The sequence below is a fragment of the Hakea prostrata genome, chromosome 7, assembly GCF_041222555.1.
Source record: "Hakea prostrata isolate BN-2017 chromosome 7, UWA_Hpros_2, whole genome shotgun sequence".
NCBI lineage: Eukaryota > Viridiplantae > Streptophyta > Magnoliopsida > Proteales > Proteaceae > Hakea > Hakea prostrata.
The window spans coordinates 60,427,963-60,455,507 of record NC_142606.1 but is presented as its reverse complement, the minus strand read 5'-3'; the positions used below and the strand labels follow the sequence as shown (position 1 = coordinate 60,455,507).

Genomic DNA, 27,545 nt, shown 5'->3' with positions numbered 1-27,545 from the left:
CCATTACTTAATGGGGAGACATTTCAAAGTCCGAACGGACCAAAGAAGCCTAAAATATTTGATGGACCAGAAATTGATAGCTGAAGACCAGCAGAGGTGGATTATGAAGCTTTTGGGGTTTGATTTTGAGGTCCTTTATAGGCCCGGGTGTGAAAACAAAGCAGCCGATGCATTATCAAGACAAATGGAAGGTACAATACGACTCTCTAGCTTGTCAGCAGCACTATGGGAAGAGGAGGAAGGTTTAGATTGTGAAATCCAGCAGTCGGAGCGCTATCGCAAGGCGATACAATCACTTCTCAATGGCTCCCCTGAGTTCTCAGATTATACCTTGCAGAATGGTACACTCTTTTATAAAGGGCGCTTGGTAATTCCTGAAAATTCGAGATTGATTCCTAAATTACTTGCTGAATTCCTTTCCACACCGTTTGGGGGTCATTCCGGCTATTTCCGCACCTATAAAAGGCTTGCAGCAATAGCATACTGGATCGGTATGAAGCGAATGGTGAGAGAATTCGTGGCAAGTTGTGATGTATGTCAAAGAAGCAAACATCAGGCCATGAAACCAGCAGGACTGCTTCAGCCCCTACCCATACCAGATCGAATTTGGGAGGATATCAGTTTGGACTTCATTGGTGGATTACCCAAAACCTGAGGGGGAGATACCATACTTGTGGTGGTGGATAGACTCTCGAAGTATGGGCATTTCATTGCCATCACACATCCTTATACAGCCAAGGAGGTAGCTGGGGTTTTTAGCAAAGAAATAGTAAGGCTCCATGGGTTTCCAAAATCAATTGTGTCTGATAGGGACAGGGTGTTCATGAGCCTTTTTTGGAAGGAACTCTTCAAGTTGGCAGGTACCAACCTCAAGTTCAGCAGTGCATATCACCCACAAACAGATGGACAAACCGAAGTTGTCAACCGGGGATTGGAGATCTATCTCCGCTGTTTTTGTGCTAGGCAACCAAAGGAGTGGACCGATTGGCTGTCGTGGGCTGAATATTGGTACAATACCACTTACCATTCAGCTACTAAGATGACACCCTTTCAAATTGTTTATGGCCGAGACCCACCACCCTTACTTAAATGGGAGGGCCATCACTCCAAGGTGGAAGAAGTTGACAACTATTTACGCGTACGAGATCATATTCTCGATGAGTTGAAGAAGAATTTGTGTGTGGCTCAAGATCATATGCGCTATCATGCAAATCAACATCGAAGGACTGTCACTTTCCAAGTGGGGGAGGAAGCCTTTCTCAAGCTTCAGCCGTACCGATTCAAGAAGTTAGCCAAACGCCCCAATGAGAAGCTTAGCCATCGTTATTACGGCCCATATCCGGTTGCTGCTCAAATCGGTCACGTGGCTTACAAGCTCATTCTTCCACCAAACTCCAAAGTACATCCAGTTTTTCATGTCTCTCAGCTCAAGAAAGTGGTGGGCAGTAACATTACTACTCAGCCGCTGCCACCATGCCTAGCGGATGATGGGGAACTTCAACTAATCCCGGAGGAATTATTAGACATCCGCTACTCAACCCAAGGCACACTTGAAGTCCTAATTCAATGGAAGCAACTACCCAGCTGTGAGAATACTTGGGAGGATTTCTTTGAAGTGCATAACCAATTTCCTGATTTTCACCTTGAGGACAAGGTGAAACTGAAGGGAGGGAGTGTTGATAGACCCCTCATAACTAAGGTGTACAAGCATAAAAATAAAGGGAAGAGAATACTATCACTCCCGGTGACTGAAGAAGACAAAAACAATGAAGGGACTGTAACATCCAGCCCAAACCTAGCCTGGACACCCTATTTATTTTGGGATAAAGAAAGACTGGTTCAATGTTAGACCTTAAAAGTTGAACTTTAGTTTCAACATTATTATCTTTGAAAACCTTAGGAAGCCATGTCAGACCTTTCCCTTAGGGTAGATTTGTAATGTTTGGCCTTATCCTACCTTGGCCCGGCCCGGGACCTATTATGTTTGTAGGTCCGAAAACCCAAAGTGGGGGAAATGAGACTTGTGGACCCTTTTGGTTGATGATTTGGTGTCGGAACCCAAGCCCGTGAACATTGACGATGATGCCTCTCACTTGAGAGCATTGTCAGTGTTAGTTTTGAATCTGCGCACCGAAGAGGGGTGAATTAGTTGAAATACCAAATGAACTCCTGTGCTCAATCCGAATATATTTCCTGAAACTAGACTTCTTGATGGACTTGTAGGAGAAAACCCCACTCCATTTGACCCCATATAGCCCTCCAAATCCCTGTCCGAAGTTGCTGAACTGTGTCTGGCAAATCCTGCTTGCGCATCAAAGAAGGTGAGCTTAGTTGGTGGACCTAATGACCTCACATGCTTGATCCAAAGGTATTTCTGGAAACTAGACTTCTTGATTGACTTGTAGGAGAAAATCTCACTCAATTTGACCTTGTATAGCCCTCCGAATCCTTGTTCGAAGTTGCTGAACTATTTCTGGATTTTCTGTTGAAACCTGTTACATGTTTTGGTCGATCCTTTTGGTCGATACCATTAACCAAGGACCATCGACCAAAGTTGCCCAGAATCGAGAAAAAGATGCTTTTTGGATATTCCTTCTTCTATTTAAATGAAACCTCAAACCTAGAACGATATTTCACTCATTTCAACACCTGAGAACGTGGGAAGGCTCCTCCTTGGCTTGGGTGATGATCTTCTACAAGAATCCTTGTCTCTCTTCTCCAACTACCATCTTCCAAGGTATGATTCCTTCTCTTGCTCTCTATTCTACTCACTTCACTTCTTCTTTTACTAATGAGACCATGGCCAAGGTGCTGCAACCTTGCAAACACCTTGCCATGAACGTCTCTTCCCATTTATACTTGCTTTTCCTTCATTCTTGCTATGCTTCACTTGCATCTTGATCTTTACATATACATTACTATGATTCCTTACTTCACAACTCGATTTATTATACTAAACTGAGATGTGGAGTATGATTAGTCTAATCTCTGGCTTGCAAATGATTGTAATTATGTTCCTAACCTATTCCCCAACTAATTCTCTAGCTTCCCTTTCAATTACATCAATTTCTCATGAATGCTAGGATTCTTGTCTTTAGAACATAGGACCTCAATTTGGGGGTTTTCATTTGGACCATTAGATTATGATAATACTTGCTAGGTAGTGTTCTTACATTGTTATTAATCATCCCTCCAAGTTTCAGATCGATCCGAACCCCGGAAGACCCATTTCGGACCAAAATCCACTATTCTGTCCCGAAAACAATTTTGGTCGATCCTTTTGGTCGATACCATCGACCAAGACCATCGACCAAACTTGTTACTGACAGCAACCTTGCTCCGTTTTGATCCGTTTGACATCCAATCTTCCCGACTTCTTCTCTAACTTGTTATTGATGTTTGTTTAGGGTCTTAACAATTCTTTTGGACTAATTCTTGGTATTCTCAATTCATCATCAACTCAACCTAAGGTAAGGATGGTTATCTCCATAAACATATAGATCATCAACTTATGATTTATGTTCTTATTTATGAATAGAATCTCTTGATTTCTTTTAATCGTTATAAGACTGTGATATATGTGTTAGAAAAGTAGTATTGAAATCTTTATACTCTTGTCATGTTACATTACTATTCTTGTCTACTTATGTCTATGATGATTCATTTCAATATCATGATTTAACTTGTATTATGAAGATGTATTGGATGCATGAGAAGTGATGAACTTGAATATGTGATTGCTTACGTATGACTTGGGATTGGGGAGTGTCCTATTGACGCTTCTGTCCTTGGGCACCGGAGGGAATAGTATGGGATGTTCTCCGATGGTGCCTATCGACTCTTTCCCGGGTTATTGGATGACATACATAGGATTGTCTAGTTGTTTGGCTAGGATGTCCCTGTCGTATCAGACCCGAATCGGAAGGGCATTGAGACCGAACGACCCGTGGTAGCAATGGGGATTTGTGGGCACTCAAGACCGGTAACCAATCCGTGAGAGGTCATAAATCTCATTGTGGGAGCCATTTATTGGTAGGGTTGCATATGGATAGACTTGGGCTCACGGGCGCTCAAGACCGGTAACCAACCCGTGAGAGGACGTGAGAGCTTCCCGTTTACTATATGTGGATGACCAATAGGGTTGATGAGTCCGTAATCCGGGATTACGCTGACTCTAGTGAGAAGGATACCGGAAAGGATCGCCGGGGGCGAGGAATGGACGTATCTGGATCTGAGTTGATATGACTGAGTAGATGACTTGCATTGGGCTAGGCTTTACTGTGACATGCGCCAATACTTATACCAAATGGTGATGTGAGAGAGTGGTGACTAAATCCCCAACCATGGTTTTTTGAGGACTTTACCGATATTCCCCGGGCATTCCCAAGATATGGAACGGGAGAGTGACAGACGACCCAGAGAAGTATGGTGCTATGACTTAAAGCATGTCTACCCTAGATGATCAGCATACTTAGAGTTAGATTCATATTTGCATCATATGTCTCATATCATATTGCATCATGCTATGCTGCGCATCATATGATTTATGTTATTATGGAATAACTTTCCTTGCTGAGTTCTTTCGAACTCACTCCTTTTTGCAACATACTTTGTTAGACTTTCCTGCGGTACTACCACTGTTGACTGTGGCAGTCAACCCTCTGGAGGCCGAGTTGAAGACTTGTATCATACTGGTGGCGATGAACCAGTTGATAAAGACAAGTAGACCGAGATCGGGACTTGTTTGTAGCAGTTCAGTTTAATATTTGTGTGTTAGGGATGGGATGTCGCCTCATTCCCTTTTTAACCTTTTATTTGAATTGTCGGGACTATAGCTTAGTTGTTTCACTTGTTATTTGGTGAATCGGTTGTAACCTTTACTTTTAGTCGTTTCATCTTCCGCTAATATTATAGGACGGGTTTCCTCCCTCCATTTTTCACTTGATTGTTTATACTAATGAAATCCTTTCCGCACTCTGATGTTATTTGTGAATCCTTCTGAGGTACTTTCTTAACTTTTATTATTGAATTATTTGGAAATAAGGAATTGTTCTTGCTTTTGATTATATTATTGTGCTAAGTGACTATGATCGTTCCTAAACTTGATCGGCGGGACAGTAATTCACTCCCCGGGTAATCCAGATAGGGTATCCCCTTGGTGGATTTAGGGCGGGATGTGACAGGGACAGCTGGCGACATTCTATTGGATAACAATCATTACTCTGCTCTCAGCAGTGCTGCAGAAGAGACAAGCCACGTGGCAGGGGATGATTGGGAAGGCATGTAAGAGTTTGTTAGAACAATTAGGGTATGTAAGGAGAGGAACAAGCAGGAAGAGGGAGGAGAAAAAGGGAAGGAACAAGCGAGGCTTGTGGGAGAGGGAAGACCTCTCAGAGGAGCTCTGTTCTGTGGGAGTTATTCTGGTTATCTGTTGAGTCTTTTACCTTGTTATTTATATCAGTTTAAGTAGTAGATAGTAGAATCAACTTGTATTCCTAGTATTGTCAATTCAGATATTACTAAAGGAATACAGCTACTGTTTTTGGTTGTTCTATTTAAACTATACTGTTACTGTTAACATTGAATTGCATTCAGCAACTAGAAGAGTATTTGGTTCAGTTTTTGGTATGGATTAATGAAGTTACAGCGAGGTTCTATCAATATCTAACAAGGAGATTGCAGCAGCAAAATAAATGATCAATATGCAACTCAGAAATAATCAGTAACATTCAATATCAGCCTCAACTAATTTTGAAGATTAAACAAGACTTGTTAGGGAAACATGCGGATGGTGATCATGGCAATATAACACCTAGTTGAGTGCAAGCTTAACAAGAATTCCTAAAGAATACTGGCTTTCCTAGTAAGGAATCTGTAGCTAACAATAAAATTCAGAAAATAACAATGTAAAAGGGTCCTACGATTTAATGCAAATAAATCTACTGCAGGAAGAGAGGTAAACAAGCTGGATCAAGGTAGAAAAATTAAATATTCTAAACGGCAGAAGGTGCATTACCTTATCAAACACTGGCAGGGGTTAATTAACAAAACAAAAAATAAATAAATAAATCAAGTACCTACTGATGGCCTAGAGGGGCTGCAAACAGAGGTTAGCGAACTAGAAAATAAATAACAGAAAGAATTAAGAGATAAGAGTGGGGTTTTTGGCTGTGAGAAGAATTAAGAAAGAAACAGAAAAAGGGCAACAAGGGACAAAAGTACCGAAAAGGAAAGAAGGAAAGGAGGCAGCAACTGAAAGAGAAAATTAAGAGATAGGGAAGGGGGTTTCCATGGTGACAAGAAAGAAAATGGCAGCAAGGAAAAAAGACAAAAAAAGGAAGAAGAAGAAGAAAGGGAGGCAGTAACTAGTTGTTGGATAGAAAAGAGAAAGAATGCAGAGGGCTCTTCATGCAGAGAATACAGAGAAAGGTGGCAGAGGGAGGTTTATCAAGAATGAGAGAGGGGGATGACACCAGTAGAGAGAAGGTCTCTTGTGCAGAAAAAATTTCCAGTTTCATCCCATAAATCTGCTTCTGTCATGGTCACATCATTCTTATAAGAAAAATTCAAAATTCAAAAACCCTAGGGATGCCTAGTACAGAGGAGTGATCTGATTCAGATTGAAGGAACTAAAAAATCCAAGGGAAGACCTAAATTAACCATAGGAGAGGTGGACACGAAAAACATGCTTAGCTTAGGCATTGTTTCATCTTTCATGGATGACTTTGAATATAGCTTGATTGGAGAGCAAGGATCCATGTGCCCAACCCCATATAGCTGGAAAGGGGACATGTTGCTGTGTGAATGTGCTAAACTCTTGTGAGTTTAAAATTAAGTGCTTTTCATATGCATGTGCAACAGTGCAAGAAGAAGTGCAGGAGCATTATAAAACTGGGACTCCAGTCCAAGACTTCAGGTCACTGCAGAATTCAGTAGCCTTGCTGCAACATGGGAATAAGTACTGAGTATGATAAAGAATATAATTTCATCAATTATCATTTAAGGCTTGAGATACAAGGAAGTTACCTCGATATGAGCTTCTGAGCTTACATCATTGGCGTACTGAATGAGGGCAAGCTCCAAGTCGGACTTTAAAATGCGGCACTCAATCAATATGGGGTGCAGTAAACTTAAATCAGTCTCAAATTTCTCCATGCCCTATAACATAAACAAAACGTACCGAACAAGTTTTAGAGAATGAAGAAAGGGGAACTTAAAATACCAAAACTGAAACTAGATTTTCATGACTCGAGCACATACACTGATACAATTAATTAGTAGACAGAAAATAACTACCAGGCATTGCTATTAAGAATGAAGGAACAAGGCAAATCAAAAGAATAAAAAAGTGATCAAATAAATATCCCAACCATTCCAACCAATTTAATTAATAAATTTCATTTTTTGGGGGGAAGAAAAAGCATTATTTATTCAAAGGAAGAGGCAATGCGGGTTAAGGAACAACCATAACCCAATAGCTGATAAAGTAAAACCTACTTTGCAATTTCAGAGCTAGAAGCAAAAGAGGATCAAGGGTCCCCCAACATAAGTTATTGAGGCTTAAACTCTTAAGCTTACGACTAAAGAAGACCATCCTTTTCAAGAATATCTGCAACAAATGAAAATACTCTCAACAAGATACGTAAGGAGGCAACATCTATCAGAACCATCCAAATTCTAAGATGATTCACATACAAAAATTGTATCAACAACCACCCATGGGAAGACTTCATCTTTTCTTTGGTGTTGCTTCCTATGTAAAATTCATATAAAAGTAAGTGTAGGCATTATGTCTCTCCCATCTTCTCTTATGTAATCAATTTCAGCAGCACTCAGCAAGTAGGCCAAGACATGAGATTAAAAATCATTGGGCTCTACAACTAATGCAGCTTTTATTGAAAGTCTTGGACCAGTGGAAGTATCACAAAATCTAAAAACCTGAAAACATTCTATGCATTCTTTTTATGGCCTTTTAATGGAGTTAAAAAAAGGATTCCAGCCATGGTCGGAGAACTCCTAAGGTCTCACCAAGATCTAGCAAGATATCTATCTTTTTCCATTTAGCAAAATGAGATGATGTCCAAGCCGAGACAATATGCTTATTAGAGCACATAGGGTCTCAAGTCTCAACTCTCAAACTGTCACTTTGATGATTGGATTATCATCTAAACTTCGTATTTTGAACTATAAACAAGTGTGATGTATGAAACTCGTTTTGAGTTTTGAACTTTAAGCATTAATTTATGAGTATATGATGCGTACAACAGGCCATTTTAAGGTTTCACTTCATCGTAGTAGTTTTCCACTCAGAGTCCCTAGTGGAACTCACATTTAGACTATTCTTTTCATAAATCTGAGGTCACCAGTGTGGTTAGAAGGGGTAAAATAAGCTGGACAACAAGTTTCAGTCCCAAATGACCCCCTAAACCCCTCGAGTTGGGTTAAAAATCCCACCAACTCAGCGAGATCTCACCAAGATCTCAAACCCTCTTTTTTGGGTAGGCTGACCTCTAGATCAAGTTCTTGAACCATGGTTCCAGCTTCTAGAGGTACCTTGAGAATGGATAACTAACCTAGTTGTAGCTAGTACATTCTACTTTGTGCACTAGCAAACAACTACATAATAGCAGTAGTCAGTACACAAATTAGTTTGTCAAAAAAGAAAAAGTTGGGAGAGACAAACCTCAAACTCTGCAGGCTTTGAGAAATTATTGCTATCAGTGTTAAGCCCATACAAAAGAAACAGTAAAGGCTTTCCTGGTCCTCCATAACGATCATATAGAACTTTCACAATCTCATCAGTAAAGCAAACCATGCTAACCATGTACCTTTCCTACAAGGGGGAAACTTGAACACATAAGATAGTTGAAGATGTGTCAGCTATTCAAAAATGGAATAATTAAAGTATAAGAGTATGTAACCTTAAAGTATGATAATGATTTTATTTCCCCCAACCAAACAGCATAATCAGCACTCAATCTTGGAGCGAACAAAATTGAATCACCAGTCACAACGTCCTGAAGCACCATTAAAAAAAGATTCAATATGATGGAGTTACTCTAACAGCCAACCAAGGTGAAAAATGAGAATAGATGCTGTTTATCGACATCATGGATTGCAACAATGGATCCTAATTATTGATTTGAATATAACACAATATACATTATGCAAACTTCAAAGTGTCCAGACAGCTTGACGTACCACAAGCCCACCTAAATGAGTCCAATTGATCAGTATTACAAAGATTACGAAAAATAAGAAATATTATGCTTATACAGTTATACTTGAAAATTAAAGATTTTTTAAGCAGCATTGTCTTTTGACTTTTCAACTAAAAATGATGATTAATATATCAAATTGTTGCTTAGTTCAATTTTTGTTAATTAAGGTATTACAACAACAAAAATAACATATCCATATCCCAACTAAATAGGTTGACCACAAGGATCTTTGCTCTTCGACAAGTTTCTATTTGATATCATACATGATGCGGGACCTAAGACATGTATGTCTTTCTTCACCACACCTCCTATGGCTTTTCTAGGCCTGCTCCAAACTCCTTTAATAGCTCCAATACTACAGTGCCCCAGGGCCTTCACTAAACACAGCCATCAAATGACTTTCATAAAGTTTATCTCAGCTCTCATACGGTCATTCCTTACTTTATCCCTCCTAGTCTTTCAAATCATGGAATAAATTTCGGTCGAAACATGTGAAATTTCGACCAAAATGCCTGCAAAATCTCAAATTGAAATGAAATTCCCACCATTTCGTATTGTTACCAAGTTTCGGCCGAAATTTCGCAAGTTTTGACACTCTAACTTGTTTTTCCTTGGTTTTTGTTGATTTTTATCTCATTTTCACCTAATTTACACAACTCCTTTGCCTTCAAACAACTCTTAAGCCACAACAGCTACAAAGGAAACTCCATTGGCAATAGAATGTGAAGCATGAGCCATACCCAACAATTCCAAATTTCCCTTTTTTATTTTTGTTTTGTTCATGCCTTAATGATCTTGTATTGCTTTGAAATTAATATATGTTTAGTCTAGGACTATGATCTATGATTATGTGTTGTCAAACTTCTTTTTTATTATCGCTACTTTTTTTTCTGTTTTTAAAAACTATTTTCTAAATATGTATTTTGAAAAAATACATATGTATACATGATATAAGGCCTTGAACTTAATATATGTGAGACACTTAATATATGTGAGACACCATCACTTTATCTAGTTGGTCATTGTATTTTGTTGAGTTGTTGTACATGTAACCATTCTATCAAACAATACATGTATGTTGATGATTCTATGCTTGTATGCAATACAGTTTGTACTTGTCAGAACCAATCATTCATTAGTATACTTGAATGATAAATTTTTAGTGGTAAATGATAAGTTTTTAGTGGTTTTTTTGGCAAAATACTAGTTCCATTGTGTTTATTATGCTTTAAATAGGTAGGTAGTAAGAAATCAAATGAAATGAAGGTCATATAAGGCCTGAAACCTTGGGTTGAAATTTCAAAAAAAAATACCAGGTTTCGACTGAGATTACAGTTTTTGCCTTGGACGAAACTTAGGTTTCAATCGAAATTTGCACCATGTTTCAAACACAAGGTTTAAAGTATTGGGACCAGATATTGTATTGGAAGGGTGATTTCAGATTTGTACTTTATTATATCAGAGATACGTATTGTACACTACAAATGCACGAAAATGGTTAAGATATGCATAGAAATACCTTAAGAGGAAAGGAATGCATTTCCATACGTACATTGACTATTTCTCAAAAAGCCTACCTTTTCTATGAAATGCCCTTTGATCTGTTATCTTAGCACTCCTTAATTCATTTTCAAGTATATATTAGAAGCCCAACTCCAAAAGTGTCAAAAACTTGGTTAAATAGAAATTTTCAAACTCAGGGTTGACAGTTTCCCTTCTTTTGGCAATTTTTGTTGTTCGCATTGATGTTACCAATCCATAATGGTACATATTAAGGCACCCACAGAAGCCTTTATTGGACATATCAATGCTACCACTTACCAGTATGCATCTTTCATGTTGTTTCATATTATATTTGTATCAGACAATAATAAAAACTGTGACGTATCAGTAGATACCATACTGTTACCAGCTGAAATTGACAAGTAACAGTAGATACTTAAACCTGAGCTACAGATTCTCATTTTGACTACACATAGTTTATTGACCATGCCACTCCGTAATTGCCCAACATTCCTGACCATACATGATACATCATAGCTGGGACATATGACACTCCTATAAATTTCCTTTTAAGTTTTAAAGTGATACATCAATCATATAGCTCCCTCGATGCACCGTACGGCCATTCCATACTTTGTCTTCCCTGGTATTGCCACACATCTTCATCTCTGTTACACTCAGTTTATCTACTTGCTGCTCCATAATTGCCCAATACTGTGAATAATACATCATAGCCAAATGTATGCCAGTCCCAAAAAAATTCCTTTAAGCTTTAAAGGAATACACCAACCACATAGGTTTTCAGACATACCCCTCTACTTCATCCATACTATTGTATTCCTTGGGTAAATTCATCCTCTATTCAACCTCTTTTTTTTTTTTTTTTTTTTAATATTAAGTACAGAGATCTAAAATAATAATTTCATGGTGCCTGCCTTGGTGTCTAAGGAGACCAAGTAGCTTCAGTGCCCAGGCATATAATGTAGGATCATTAAAGTAAGAACCAACCTACAGTGGGATCAATGATAGATTGCAGCAGAACATCGCACACTGGAAAGGTTGAAAAATATAAGAAGGAATAAGGTAGCAGAGATGGAAATAATGAGAGGGTTGTGACTTTCTCACTCTTGGATCTTTAGCCTACAGTCATCTCAGCTGTTGAACAAGGGTTTTCTCTCAAGGATGAGTGCAGCAACATGCCTCAATATTGTATTCATCAATTCTGTCCCAATCTATTCTAATAGCCGCCTATCTATTCACTCAAACCACCTCACAAAATTAGAAACTAAAAAAAAATACAAATAAAACTTTGCAACTAGATGGAATAAAAACTCTTCGGACTTGAAAAAACGGACAGTGAAATTTTTAGCTTTCTAATGCTGGAAGCCTGGAACTCAAATATACAAATTCCATAAATCTTTTCATATGGTAGGCAATAGGCATAGCCAAAGATGCAACGAGCAGTTACATGGTTATTTGCTTCAATATGTTTGATAAAAAATAAAAACTCGAAAGCAATTATTTACGAAAATTCACGCACATCAAACAAAGCTTGATAGGAACATACTCCTTCAATATAAATCAGATTTTCTTTTAACACTCTTGAATTTGTTAAAAAGCTGGTTCTGTATTCTACTTCATACCAAAAGGCAAATGTTAACTAAAATCATTTGACCAGTCAAACTTCTAGAGGGGAAAAAACCAGTCATGAAATCAAGACAAACTTATAATTTAAAACTAATATCATACTTTCTAATTGAAGTACAATAAAAAACCAAATGTGAGACTAGTTATACTAGGAAAATGATCCATTCCAAAAACAGTATATAAACCAAAGATACATTTTGTTTCTACCAAATTTCCAATAGCTTGCTTCTTCAGTTCTGCTGTCCTGAGCCTCTAGCTGTATGTTGATTTTTGATATCTTGATGTGGCTCCATATAGATATTTGATGTCTAGTAGAACTTAAAATTAATTTGATGATATGGGGAGACTAAATATTACATAGGGTGCCATGGTTGCCTAGACAACTCATGGGTGAGTGCCTTACAGCCTAAGTACTCACCCTTCCAATGCCTTGAATCACCTTGCTGCCATAGTTGTCAAAGCAACAAGCCAAGGCAAGGCAATCGGGGGCAATGAAAGCCAAGGCAACACCAAGCAAGGTGACAAGGCTACACTAGGACACCTAGGTGACACTTAGGCAACACCTTGACAGCTACACCAGCCGCCTAGACACCTACAACAACTTCCATTTGCTTCCACTCTGAGTCTCTCAAGACTATGCAGTTACCAGCAAAGCATTCAGCACTCTCCCAAAGAACACAGCTCATGCATTTCCCCTCTCCCTATAAGTCTGATCACTGACCCAAAGTTCAGATCCAATTGATAGAAGTGGGTCTTTACCTCCAAACAGATCTCCTCTGGACCACCATCCAGTAGTGCAGGAACTTAGCAGCACCATCAGCCGGCCAAGGCACTGGTCAAGGATTCCATCTTCAAATCCTCTAAACTTGCTCAAAAAGCTCTCATAACTACGTACAACTCCAGACTTAAATGACAAAACCCACAACCCACAGCCAATAGAAATTTATACTCTATCTGATATGACCTTATTTCTCTCTTTGAGAATTCCAAAATACCAATCTGAGAAATATAAAATAGATTATATAAATTAGAAATAGGCAAAAAACTAAATAGCCATATAATGAAGATTCAATAGGCCCAAGTGCAACACAAACAAAATAGCTTAACTTTTACCAAAAGAAAGAAAAAGAAAAATAATGGCCTATTAAACTTCAATTAAGTATCTCTAATAATCATTTAAAGAAAATAAATTTATTCAATAGAATTATAGGAAGAATCAGAAATTACATGCACATGAAAGGAATTTTCAGTGGTAGAAACTCACAATGGCTCCGTAGAAACCCGGCTCCCTCACTCCAAACAAGTAGGCAAAATAACTCTCCTGCCTACAAATCAAGTAGCGCACCATGAGACAAATAAACTGCATCCCATTCAAGTATGAAGCATCAAAGGTCTTTCAATAATTGAGGAAATTCAGTGAAATCTGTCTGCAATCACATGAGGAAGTCTGGAAAGGACATCATTACTTCGAACACCATTATATAATAGACAATTTCATAGTGTTTACCCATCTCAGAAGTACTTAGCCAAACAGTAGAATATGGCAAGGAACCTAAATAAATCTTAACCAACAATACTACCATGTAGTATAGCTCAAGAACGATGTTTACATAGTGAAGCCTGTACTCAAAATTATATCCCACAACGAAGCAATGACAATAAGTGTTTGCAATCAAGATAAGAGCAGCATAAATATCCCTACAGGCAAGAACTTCCGTAACATGAGCCTGAGAAGACAAAAGTTCTCTCTGTGGAGAACGAACTGACCAGGTTTAGCACAATTCATGTTTCAGATTTTAGATCTACAAACAGAAAACAGGAACTTTATATAGATTTCAACATGCATCAGATGCAGACAGGGATGACTGCAATTAATGGGCATTTGTAACAGATTAACAAAAGAACAGACTTCAAACAGTCAAAAGGTAACTTACAGATCAGAGCTAACTAAATTCAGTTAGACATAAATTACAGAACTAGGAATTGACAGAAGAAAACCAGAGCCAACTAAGAAATAAACCAAGAAATGGACTCAACTGAACGGGAACTAATAAAGAGAATAGAGTAGATGGAGAGAGAGATGTTACAGGTCAAACCACATACAGCTGAAAGTTAGTCTTAGGAAACAAATTTGGTATACTATACATAAAACAGTTAAAAGAAGAAAATTAGCAAAGTCAATCAATACATGGAGCATAGTTGTCATGGCGGCTAGGTTAGCAACGCGTCCAAGGGATGGAAGGAATCCAGGCAAAGCCAACCAAGGCAACAAGGAAACGCCTAGATGCCTAAGTGCCACCAAAGCTCCTGGAGACCTTTGCTAAACATTGACAACTATGCTTTGAAGCCCGATGTATCTTAGATTGCTAGGAGACCAACTGGAAGCAAATATCCAGGATCCACTATGAAGCATGAACCAGGCTGCAAGCCAAGTTCGAGTAGGTCAAAACAGGGTTTAGGGTCCACTTGATGGCTAGGGTTAGGTAATTGTCAGGGTTTGATGGTTAAGTTTAGTCAAGTAGATGATGGAATTTATCAATGAAGGTTTAAGGTTTCATTAAAGTGTTCTGAATGCTGAGTTAACTTTTCTACAAATTTAAGTTAGGCCATCAGCGTCAAGGTTTTGACAAAGGAATTTTTTTGGGTAAAACTAGGGTTTAGGGTATTGCATTCATGATGGTGCTTGTGTTGACTCGACTGATGAGAAGCCTATGAGCTGCATTTGTTGGTCGGATTCATTTCTATTAGGAATTCAGTCCTATTAGGAGTTTTGGTTCATATAATTTTCTATTTCTTGCTTGCCCAAGTAAGGGTATTTATGTAACAGTGCTCTTTTCACTTCATTATAAATAAAGGGCTTTGGATCATTCTAATCAATTCAAGCCATTCTACCACAATTGATTCTTACAACATGGCATCAGAGCCAAAGGATGATTAGGAAAGAAAGAAAGAAAAAAAGGGGGGGAAATTGTCTCTCTTTCTCGATTCTGCCCCTCTCGGCCCTCCACTATTACCGCCACCATCACAATGCCTAAACAACCATCCCACCAACATCAATGCACCTCAAACACCACTCCATCTCAATCGCTGACTTGCAACATCTATCACAGAACCACCATAGCCATCACCTAGCCAGAAATCACACCCAACAACTTTTGAACCAGCACCTGCAAATCCCTTTTCAACCATCGCCCAGCCATTCCAGAAACTGCAACTCTGTTTTACACCCATCGCTTGACCTGCTTCTCATCATCTCCTTCTTTCTCGCTACACCACCATCATTGAACCAGAGATTTTCTATTTCTATCTGTTCTGCAACTATAGTCCATTACCATCACCTCTGCACCCATCACCTTTCTAGCAGCCATGGAAGAACCTCCACCTGATTTCCCCTAACCAACTGCTATTGCCAGGCCCCTGCAAAATCGTCTTCTTCCTTGTTTCCAAAACCCCATCAAACCCAACCTGGCATTAAACCAATTGACCCACCCAGCAAATTAAACCACCGAACCAGGGTTGATTTCCCCTCTATAGTAGCCAATCTCTAATTTTCATTGAATTAGTACAACCCCCCCCCCCCCCTCAAAAAATAAAAAAGAAGAGAAATGTTGTACCTTATCCTATGAATCCCATGAATCCCTAAATTTCTTTGGGTGGTTAGGCTATTCAAATCTGCGACGTTTCAGTTGTTTGAAAAGGGTGAAGACTGAAGAACAGCAAAAATATTTTGAAACATGGCAACCACCAATGGTACTACTGCTCCCACCGGCTGTGAACATTATCCCACTCTTCAATCTCTTTCAATAAGATTTGATGGTACAACTTATTTGATCTGGTCTCGATCTGCATACCTGAATATTATCAGTTGAGGACTTGTTAGACACATTATGGGCACCACTATCAAATCTACCATCACAGGTGTTTCTCAGGATAAATGGATCTCAAATGACTCTATCATCATGTTGTTCCTTTTGAATTCCATGAATTCAAATATAGCCCGTGGATACCTATTACTTGATACTGTAGCCCAAATCTAAAAGGCTACTACAAAAACATATGGACAGTTGGGGAACGATGTACAAGTTTATCTGATACGGAAGAAGCTCATGAAATTACCTAAAAGGAACTAATTGTGGCCCAGTATTATGCTAAGTTATGATCTCTTTGGCAGGAGTTGGATCATTGTGAGGATTATCACCCCACCAATATGGAGGATGTTGCTACTTAGAAGAAGCACGTTGACAAGATTCGGGTATATGACTTTTGGATGGTTTGAATGTGGAGTATGATCAAATCAGGGTACAAGTATTGAATCGTGTCCCTTTCCTACACTAAAACAGTCTTATGCCCTTGTTCAGTGTGAGGAAAGCCGTCGATTACCCATACTTCATACTCCTATTGTGGAAAAATCTGCCCTACAATCTGTTAGCACCAAATCTTATTCAACCAAGGAGATTGTCAAGTGTGAGCACTATCACAAACCATATCATACCAAGGCCAACTGTTGGAAGCTCCATGGGAAGCCTGCTAATTTTGTGCAAAAGAGGGCACATGCTAATCTTTCTGAGATTGTTCCTACACCACCTAATGTAGATATTGGTTTTTCCCAAGAAGAGTTAGCTACTCTGTGACGTATTTTGCAATCTTCTACGACGTTGTTGCCTCTACTACTGCTCCTTCCACTTCCCAAACCAATTCTTATCTTGCTACATCAGGTGACACTTTTGCAAGCTTCCATGTTTCTTCAATTTCTGCTCCTTTGATCATTGATACAGGAGCCATAAATCATATGACAGGTTCATCCTCTTTATTCTTATATTATTCTCTAACCTCAGGGAAAGATAAAGTTCAAATTATTGATGGCTCTTATTCTTCCATTATTGGAAAAGGGACCATTCAACATTCTCCATCACTTTCTTTGTCAAAAGTTTTGCATGTTCCTTCTTTCTCTACTTACTTGCTTTCTATTAATAGCCTTACACAGCATGTTCCCAGGATTTTGGTAATGGGAAGGAGATTAGACTCAGGAAACTAGACAATGGACTTTATTTGCTGAAGCCAATTAGAGGATCTACTTCAGCTCTGGCTGCATCTTCTCATCAAGTCCATTCGGTTATGTCGGACATTCATTAGTGGTATAGTAGGCTAGGTCATCCCCCTTTAGTAATTTTTAAGAAAGTATTTCTTAATTTAGTTTCTTCTTATAATAGTCGTGATTTTTTTGTGAAGCCTGCATTTTCATTAAGCATACTAATTGTATTTATTTATCTTCTCTTTATAGTAGAAAATCTATTCCCTTTGTGTTAATTCATATTATGAGGCCCTTGCCGACATGTGTCTATTACGGGCCATAGATTCTTTGTTACTTTCATTGATTGTCACTCCCGATCTACATGGATTTATCTTTTAAAACAAAACAAAAAATGAGGTTTTCTGATGTATTCGAGATTTTCATAATATTATTAAAACTCAACTCAATTCCACTATGAAGATCCTTCACAGTGACAATAGCACAAAGTTTATAATGGTGAACTTCAAAGATATCTCTCCTAGCATAATACACCAAACTAGTCATATTGATATGGCTGCCCAGAATGGGGTTGCCGAAAGAAAGAACCAGCATTTATTAGAGATAGCCCATTATGTTATGATTGCTATGCATGTCCCTAACCAATACTATGGGTGATGCTATACTCATTGCCTCTTACCGTATAAATAGGATGCCCAGTAGGATTACTTGATTTTAAGTGTCCTAAATGGGATTCTCCAGGAAGATTCTTTATTTGTTATTCCCCCCCCCCCCAAAGGTTATTGGATGTGTGTGTTATACAAGAATCACAGTCTATCAAAGTAAGCTGGCTCCCTACAGCCTACGCTACACATTCTTGGGGTATTTGGCTACTCAGAAAGGGTTCAAATGCTATCCTCCTCCTTTTAGGAAAACCATTGCGTCCATGGATGTCGTTTTTAATGAGTCTTATCCTAAAGGAGAGGTGTTCTTTTCAATCCTAGACTTCCTACCACACATATGGACTCACACACATCACCACAACACAACTTAAAGGCCCTGGAAGAGATTCCTCACCGGGGGAGATTTCGGCCAGCATACCAAAGGACTTTACTTCTTTCCCTTCCTTGTATGAACCTTATGAGGATCCTGGTCAAGGGGAGACCACCCCTGTGAGACACACTATTAAGGTTTCCCAAAATACAATTGACTAGAATAAGGAGGTTCAGATGTATCAAAGGAAGAATTACAATCAACTGTGGAAAAAGATAGCCTATTACAACTCCAACCCCCTACTCCATAATCAGATTATACTGTTCTCCCTGAGGTATCTACTTCTGATCTTCCTATTGCTATTAGAAAAAGAGTTAGATCTTATACTCAACATCCCATAGCTAAATATGTTTCCTATGATTCTCTATCTAACTCCCATCATGCTTTTGTATCCTCTTTATCATCTGTTTCAATTCCTAATAGTTGGCAGGAAGCCTATACTGATAAGAGATGGAAAGCAGCTATGGTAGAAGATATGCGGGTAATGAAGCAAATTGATATTTGGGAGCTAGTTACACTTCCTCTAGGAAGAAAACCCGTGGGAGTTTGTGGTTAAACAGAATAAGGATGGATCGGTCAATAGGTTGAAGGTCGACCGGTTGTAAAGGGGTTTACCCAGGACCGATGGGATAGGTTATCAAGAGACCTTTGCCCCTAATGCAAAGTTGAATACTATTAGAATTTTATTGTTCGTAGCTATGAACAAAAATTGGAACTTGCACCAACTAATTTGAAAAATGCCTTCTTACATGGGGAGTTAGAAGAAAACGTGTATATGGAGATCCCACATGGTTTCTCTGATGACAATATTGCAGGGAAAGTTTGTAGGTTGAAGAGATCAATTTATGGATTGAAACAATCTCTTAGATGTTGGTTTGGAAACCTCCAGAAGGTAGTGACTTCTATTCGATACAAGCAAAGTAACGTTGATCATAAAGTGTCTGTCAAGAAGTCAGGTACCAAGATCACTCTTCTCATTGTTTATATGGGCGATATTGTCATCACAGGGAATGATGGTGACAAAATACAAAGGCTAAAGGACTTTCTTGGCAAAGAGTTGATTAAAGATTTAGGGAAGTTACAGTACTTTCTAGGAATTGAGGTGGCTTGATCAAAAAAGGGTATATATTAATATACCTATTCTAGAGGATGTTCTAGATTTATTATCATAAGTGGGAATGTTGGGGTGTAAAGCAGTTGATACCCCTATTGAGGCTGGAGCTAGACTTAAGGAGAAGGAGGGAAAACCAATGGACAAAGGAAGATATCAAAAGGCTGGTAGAGAAGCTTATTTACTTGTCCAAACCAGGCCAGACATTGCTTATGCCATGGGGATAGTGAGTCAATTCATGCATAATCTATATTCAGCTCATATGAAGGTTGTTACCAAAGTACTACAATATTTGAAGGGAACACTTGGAAAATGAATACTTTTGTCACCCACTGAAAATCTAAGGGTAAAAGCATACACTGATGCAGACTGGGCTAGGTCTCGTAACAGGAAGTCAATTTTAGGTTATTGTACCCTTGTTGGAGGAAATCTAGTTACCTCGAGGAGTAAAAGATAGAATGTGGTAGCTTTATTCAACACAAAAGCTAAATATAGAGCTATGGTTCGTGGAGTTTGTAAACTACTATGGTTGAAAGGTCTACTAGAAGATATTAGAGTTCAAGTTTTAAACCCTATGATGTTGTATTTTGACAACAAGGCTACCATTAGTATTGCCAATTATATTGTGCAACATGATCAAACTAAGGACATTGAAATTAACAAATTTTTTGTCAAAGGAAAGCTGGAACAAGGGCTGATCTGCATGCGTTTTGTGAAGTTTGGAGACAAAGTGGCTGAAATTTTCATTAAGGGTTTGAAAGGAGATTTCCTTCCTAAAAATGGCAAGTTGGGTGTAACTAACATCTATACCTCAACATGAGGGGAAGTGTTGGCTGGTTTAGTTCTATTAGGAGTTTTGGTTCATGTAATTTTCTATTTCTTGTTGCCCAAGTAAGGGTATTTATGTAATAGCACTCTTTACACTTCATTATAAATAGAGGGCTTGGGATCACACTTATAAATTCAAGCCATTCTACCATAATTGATTCTTACAACAGCATTTGAACCAATTTGAGAGAACTTGGATGGCTGGTTAGGCTATTAAAAAAATACAGTTTCCTTTTGAGGTTAGGGTTGATGAAATTTAGGGTTTCAATAAAAGCATTGGACATCAAGGTGGATCAAGTATAGGGATCGAAGGGAGGAGGCAACAAAGCTAAATCAGATTAGTATCCAAAGGTGAAGTAAGACTGTGGAGGTCAATCAGACAGGATTTGTAGAAAATGAAGAATTCAAAAAGGGGACATAGGGGTTGGGAAATTAAAGGATTAGAAAGAGTATGGGGCTATAGATGTTGAAAACTAGTTGTTAATGCTGAAAACCCTTGAACAGAAGCTTGAATGGTAGAAGATGTTCTTAAGAGGAAGAGAAAAATAAATAAATTCAAAGAGAAGAAATCAATATCAATCCCAGATGAACTGCTCAACAGCATCAAAACACTGTTCACTGGTGACGTTAATGGTGTCACAGCCACTTCTTGTCTTGTTTTAGTGTCCACTTGCATCTAAACCTTGGAGGACTGAAGACTTATTAAATTTTGTTTGGTCTCTTTTTCAGTGTCCTAAGTTGCTACAACGTTGTTTCTATTTTCAAGAACCAATTGATTTCTCAGCAGATTTACTTTCTAAGTTTCTATACTGAGGATTAGTACTTCTAATTCCTTGTAACTCGTTATGCAAGCACTAGAGCTCTATATATATGATGTATTGGGCTGTTATTACCAAAAAATGTATGCATAGTTTGAGATCTCTCCCTCAAAAAACTGAGATCTGGTAAAAATCCTCGATCAAATCGCCCAACTCAAGAACCCATCTTGGTGGGTGTTAGGGCTCAGTTTGGGCAGGAATTTGGTATTTAGCCTATTTTAGGCCCTCTAAACATAGTGGTGACCTAAGATTTGTGAGAAAACAAGTGTATACTCAGACCTTGCTTTGAAACTTATACGGTGAAAGAGTGAAATGCAGACTTATAAAACATGAAATACACAACCACTACTCGATATAAATGAAAACATAAAGGTGTAAAGTCAAATAATACATCAAACATGTTCAGTTATTCACAATTTCACATTACAATATTGGTGTACAAATAAGTTACACACGAGAGTACAAGAGTAAAATCAATGACTGAGCAATGCCTCCAACTTCTGCTCCACCAGCACCAGCACCACCTCCACCAATGTAGATCACAACTTTCGAAGAAAAAAAATGAAGTTTGGGAAGAACAGTCACCTTGCTTCAATACTATGACGGAAGCAAGAATAGAGTAGATATATTTGACAAGGTGTCAGGCCAATGCAACCAGCCAAATTTGATATTGGACCTGGCAATACTATGGAATATGAAGATAACAATGTCATTATTATCCCATCCACAAAAAATGAATGTACATAAATAAGAATTTTACCTAATAATGATAAGTAATTACTAAATAGACAACTATCAAGAAAAATATGAAAAAAGAAAAAAGGTTCTTTATTTTCTCTGGGAAACTATTGTTCTACAGGAAGTCAGCATATGAAATGTTTGGACTCTAGTGTTCTTTTAAGCTTCCATTTCATGTGAAAGATTGTAACCAGGAGCAAAATAACAATATTCCAAACTTTGACAATCAATAATGTCAACTACATCCTATAGCCAATTAGGTAATCACTAGAATGAAGTTATAGAGAGAACGTATGTGACTGGGAAAAGAAAAATCTTCATTTAATTCTTGAGTTATCTTAAGAGAGGAATGCAGCCTCCCTGTTGCGCCACCAGCAAGTTTGTCCATAAAGAAACCCCTCTCCCTTATAATCTCTCTCCCCACTATCTCTCTTCCATCTATTTTCATTTTTAAATTATCTTTGCAAGTAAGAGTTACACATTAAACTTGGGCATATTATGATGAAAGAGCCAAGCTTCCCACACCAAATAGACGGCCAAGACTTGGAAAAGACCCCAGGGTTGCTGCCCAGCTGCACATGAGCAAAGGAACAGCCTTGATACTTGGTTCTTGTCACTGTTTTAGCATTATTCTACTGGGCAGTGACAGTCTCATAATTCTGTGCAATCAAAAGAGCAGGTATTGTCCCATTAGGGATTTAGTTAAGCCCATCTTTCATTTTCAATAAAGGCACACGACTTAGGGTCCTAGTTGATATACAGTTAACAAAATTCCAACATCTTTTTCACAATCCTGAGCTCCTTTCTCTCTGGTGACGCTGAACGGCACTTCATCTACCACCGTTTGAGGCAGAGAGACTCGCCTCTATAGTCTCTTCGCCTCCTTTTCACCATCATCCTCCCTCCTCTGTTCATCTCCCTCCTCTCCTCCCTCATCTGCTCACCTCTCTCCGTTTTTCTCCTCACCTGCGCGGAACACCAGATCTGGTGTTTTTCGCTTCGCTTTTCAGCTCACCTCCTTCCTTTTCTCTCCTCCATCCCTCATCTGCTCACCTCCCTCCTTTTCTCATCTGCTCGAACACCCAGATCTGTAGTTTTTTGGCTTCGATTTGTGGTTTTTTCGGTCGATCTTTCTCATCGCCTCGCCTCACCTCATCTCTCTCCCACACTTCTATTCTCCCTTCTTCGGTTAACAAATAAAAACCTCTCTGGTTGCAGCACTTCTATTCTTCCTTTTTCCGTTATTAACGAAGAAAAAAAATCTCTAGTTGCAACTACCTTTGGTGCATACTGCAGAACAACTCCAGATCTGGAAGTACAAGTTCTTCTGCGGTGAGCTTGACAGGTACGCCTCTACAGCAGAGCCGGATGGCAGATCCGAACCTTCTCCGCACTTTTGATGCTACCAACGCGACAACCAAACTTCCGTCCTTGAGGCGTGTTCTGTGTCCGCCCTTGAGGCGTATTCTATGTCCGCCCTTGAGGCGTATTCTATGTCCGCCCTTGTTGCGTGTTTTGTGTTCGCCCTTGTGGCGTGTAAGTCTCCGCTTTTGTGGTGTGTCTCCCCCTCTGGGTGTTGGTGTTTATATGGTGCTGTATTTGTTATAGCTTTCATTCTAAGGGTTTATTGGGCCTGACCCATCCCTTAGCCTGGATGACACGGTCTATTGCATGTACGATAGTTTGGTCAATTTCTGCTCCTTAGTTCGGAAACCTTGTGTTTTCATGCATCTATCTGTTGTATTTTTCCTTTCTTTTGTGTCTGTATTTTTCTTAGTTCAGTGAATGAAGTGTTGTTTACCAAAAAAAAGAAAAACTTAGGGTCCTGGTTCTTGTAACGGTCAGAGTTATAAAGATCCCATTAGTTAGTTTTATTCCTAGTCTAAGTAGGGATTTTGTTATAACAGCCCATTCCATCACTGTAAGGTTACTCCTCAGATTATCAATAAAATATCTCAGATCCGAGTCCCCTTTGATGAACGTTAGCTGCTGCAACCATTGTTTCGTTCAATTTGGTCATAAATAGGTCCAATCTTGAAGAAACACTAAGGATCAAGGTGAAGTCAAGTCTTAATCCTTATGTGGCTGAAAAGACGGCCTTCTACAACTCCATCTCCATTCAATTCAAACAATTACAAGGCCCCCATCCAGCTTGGCCTTCAGTAGTTTGAGGCTATATCATATTACGATTTGCTTGTGCATGATTCAATAACAGTTCCCGATAAACTACGCATCAATATTGCAGCTATACCATAATTTATCGGATATCGATCGAATACCTAAATAACTCGGCATGATCGGTGCAGTAACGTGTTTGCTCCTCGCCTCCCTGCCAATTGAAAACACGAAAGCAAATTGAATATTTGAGTAGGAATCCTAAATACTGTGTAAGTGTCTGAATAACGTGTAAACGATAAAAATAAAATGATACACAAGATGAAAATTACTTGCAGAAAGACGAAACCATGGAGGGGCCGAGATGAAGAAGTCAAAGATTGGCGAAGAGAATGAACGAGCTTTCTTCGATTCTCTGCGTGGAGCTCCATCGGGATTTCCGGTGGAGAGAGGGAACTTCGCTGAGAGGAAGCCATGGTTCGTTTTGCAACATGAATCACTCAGAAGTTCGTGGCTTATTTATATAACCAATAAACAAACACAGAGGGAGCGCCAAAAATGCGCCATACCATAATTCCAATTACAAAGTCAAAAGAGTGCGCCAAATGGGCATTTTGTTTGGATCACGATGTGCGTTTTTTTCATTTTTATGAAATTCTGGAACTCTCCCTCAACACCCATTTATTTACTCAAAGCTTCCCTCAATTTCTCATTTATTCATAAAATTCACTCAAAACTTTTCAATCAAATGTTTCACCCTATTTTTCCAATAAAATAAGCATTTACATCCTTTTTAGTTTTTTCTTCCTACTCTTACACCCTCCTCCCTCCCAGTTCTAAAATATCTGAATTACCCCTCTAATTATTGTGCAAACTTCTCATCCTTTGAAGTTTTTATATACACCTCTTTTAAAATCAGGTCCTACTTATGGCACCCACAAAAATACACCTTACATTTAGGCCCTTGAAAACTTTTTGTGGGGCAACTTCCAGAACTAATGTGTTAAATGTTATTATGAAATGATTGTTGTACTTTTTATTCGTGGCCACATACCTACTAAAATGACGAATAAGCTAGGCACAACGTTCTATACTTAGGCACAAAGATTTTTCAGAATAGGTCCAAAACCAAAAATTGGAACCATTTTGTGTCAAATCTAAAGAACAAATTAACTTGTTGGAAAGCCAAGTCTTTGTCTTATGCTAGTCGTAGTGTGCTTCTACAATCAATTCTACAAGCTTTGCTTATATACCATATGCAATATTCTTTGCTCCCTAAAGAATCTGCAAGAATCTGGATGCTCAATGTCAAAGATTTTGGCTAGGACACGCTGATTAAGGGAAGCATCTAACCGTAATATCATGGGATAAATGTTGTCTACCTAAGGATATGAGTGGCCTTGGTCTCAAGAAATTGGAAGATGTTAACAGAGCTCTACTGTTGAAAAAAGGCCGGAGGCTCTTAAGTGAACCAAACTCCATATGGGCTCGATGTTTAAAAGCTAGATACTTCCCAAACACAACAATCTTTGACCCAAAGGTATTTAGAAGGTCTAACAATGGCTTACGAAAGGATGTTCCTCAACTTGCAGGCATGGGCCAACGAAAGGTGGGGAATGGCAAAGACACTTCATTTTGGTTTGATGTGGGTTTCTTCAACCCATGATCATAAGGATAGAGATTTCAATCCCCATTTTCAGCCAAGGAATACCAATCTTCCTAATGTGGAGGAGCTACAACATACTTATCTGGACGAAATCCAACTTTCTTTCTCTCCTCAAATCTCTTATGAAATTGTGAATATAGCTTTAAATCAAGAACAAAATGCATGGAAATTTTCAATATCAGTACAAGAGAAATCCCTACAACTAGCTTTGAAATCTTTGTACGGCTCATGATATGCTAATTTCCAAAATTCTTATAAAGAATGGTGGAAATTCTTTTGGAAGATTAAGGTGCATCCTAGATTTAAAATGTTATTCTAACAAATTTTGCATGCAGGTATCCCCATAGGAGACACTTTTTCTTGATGGACAACTAGTACAACTAATTGTTTTCTGTGTAGTACTGAGGCTAAATCAATATGGCATTTGTTTGTTGATTGCCAGATCTATGGGATTAAGAACAACGTAGTTTCACTAAAATAATCTATTGGATTAGTATTCTTATTTGTTATCTACTTATAACTTTGACAAAACTATGCTACATTGGGTGTTTTCAATAATGTTGATTACATGCTATGCTATTTGGAATGCAATGAATGAATCTAGAATTCAAAATTCAAAATACCCCACCTAATCTTGAGGCCACCTTGGACTAAGTGTTTAGATGGATTAAGGAGCTAAACTTAAACCCACCAAGAACTCTCTTTTCTTTTCTTTTTTTTTTTTTTTTTTTTTTTTGGGGGGGGGGCTCTATAAAATATAGCCCCATGTATGATTCATTACAAGAATGTATACGCAAGATTATTAGGGAAACACACATAACCAATTACAGTGTCCTAACGTCTGTAGAATTTTCTAAAGCAAAGAAGAATAAGACTGGGTGGATATGGGGACTAGTGGAAGCACGTAAACCATATCATGGGGAGTAATGAACAGCAATAACGCCATCGGGGTGGCATTGCATGGTATTCAAAAGGGGGTACAACATGCCGAGCAAGCAAGAATACAAATTAAGTGTACATGGAGCAATATAGAAGGTGTGATGGAATTAGATTGAATATTAAGGGCTAGAACAAAACACCTTGAATGTGCACAAGAGATCATAGAAGTTTGGCTGAAAATCCAAGACAAGCAAATCACTACTTTTTAGAACTTCACGATTCCTAGTTGATTCAGAAACCTCTTAATCAAGGGAAGAAGCCATTAAATGAAGCTTTCTCAAGCTGCTTTCATTTTTTAGGGTATGCATACCAACACAGATAGAAGGGTCGCAATCTCCAGCAGTTACCATTATTCAACCAGTGAGAACTTCTGCTGCAACCATTTCACCGGTATACGAGATGTGGACAAGCACTTTGTAATTCACCACCTTAACCCCCCCCTCCCACAATTTATTGGAATTTCCATAGGAAGTCTCTCCTACTTCTTCATTGGAAAACATCACTATATACACTCCCCCCCCCACCCCCTCCGTCAACACCGGTGGACTTGAATTATAGTACATTATCGGCCAATGTAGAACTGGATCTCCAGACCATATGGAATGCCACCTTCCCTCCTTCATCTAAGAGAGGCAAAGGTAAATTGGTAGTATCTGAAGGTATTGACTTGCTTCCATGTAAACGTAAATTGATGCTTCAAGAAATTCAAGAAGAAAGACAACAAACTCTGGATGCAGAGTTGAACAAGAAAATGCAAGTCGATCAATATGGCTCCAATATGTTGTGTACTAAGGCAATGATGGCTAGCCTGGCAATGCCATTAGGTGAGAAATGATTGCACTCTCTCTCAACTATAGAAGACTGGGTCGCACCTCTATACAGAAAGAGCTTCAAGTTT

At 38.7% G+C, this 27,545-nt stretch overlaps 1 protein-coding gene across 2 annotated transcripts in view; it reads right to left on the bottom strand.

The window, feature by feature from the left end:
- LOC149011551 (Metallopeptidase M24 family protein) overlaps positions 1–24,625 on the bottom strand; it is a 70,940-nt gene extending 46,315 nt beyond the window's left edge. The window contains exons 1-6 of one of the 2 annotated variants that reach the window (XM_089163794.1): positions 24,375–24,625; positions 24,207–24,256; positions 13,636–13,696; positions 8,922–9,017; positions 8,684–8,833; positions 7,027–7,158 (exon numbers count right to left, since the gene is read on the bottom strand). In XM_089163794.1, the coding sequence (XP_089019920.1) occupies positions 7,027–7,158; positions 8,684–8,833; positions 8,922–9,017; positions 13,636–13,696; positions 24,207–24,256; positions 24,375–24,518 (633 nt within the window). In that variant the 5' untranslated portion in view covers positions 24,519–24,625. The remainder of the gene's footprint in view (positions 1–7,026; positions 7,159–8,683; positions 8,834–8,921; positions 9,018–13,635; positions 13,697–24,206; positions 24,257–24,374) is intronic. The other variant, XM_089163795.1, reaches the window with a different exon arrangement.
- Between the last annotated feature and the right edge of the window lie 2,920 nt (positions 24,626–27,545).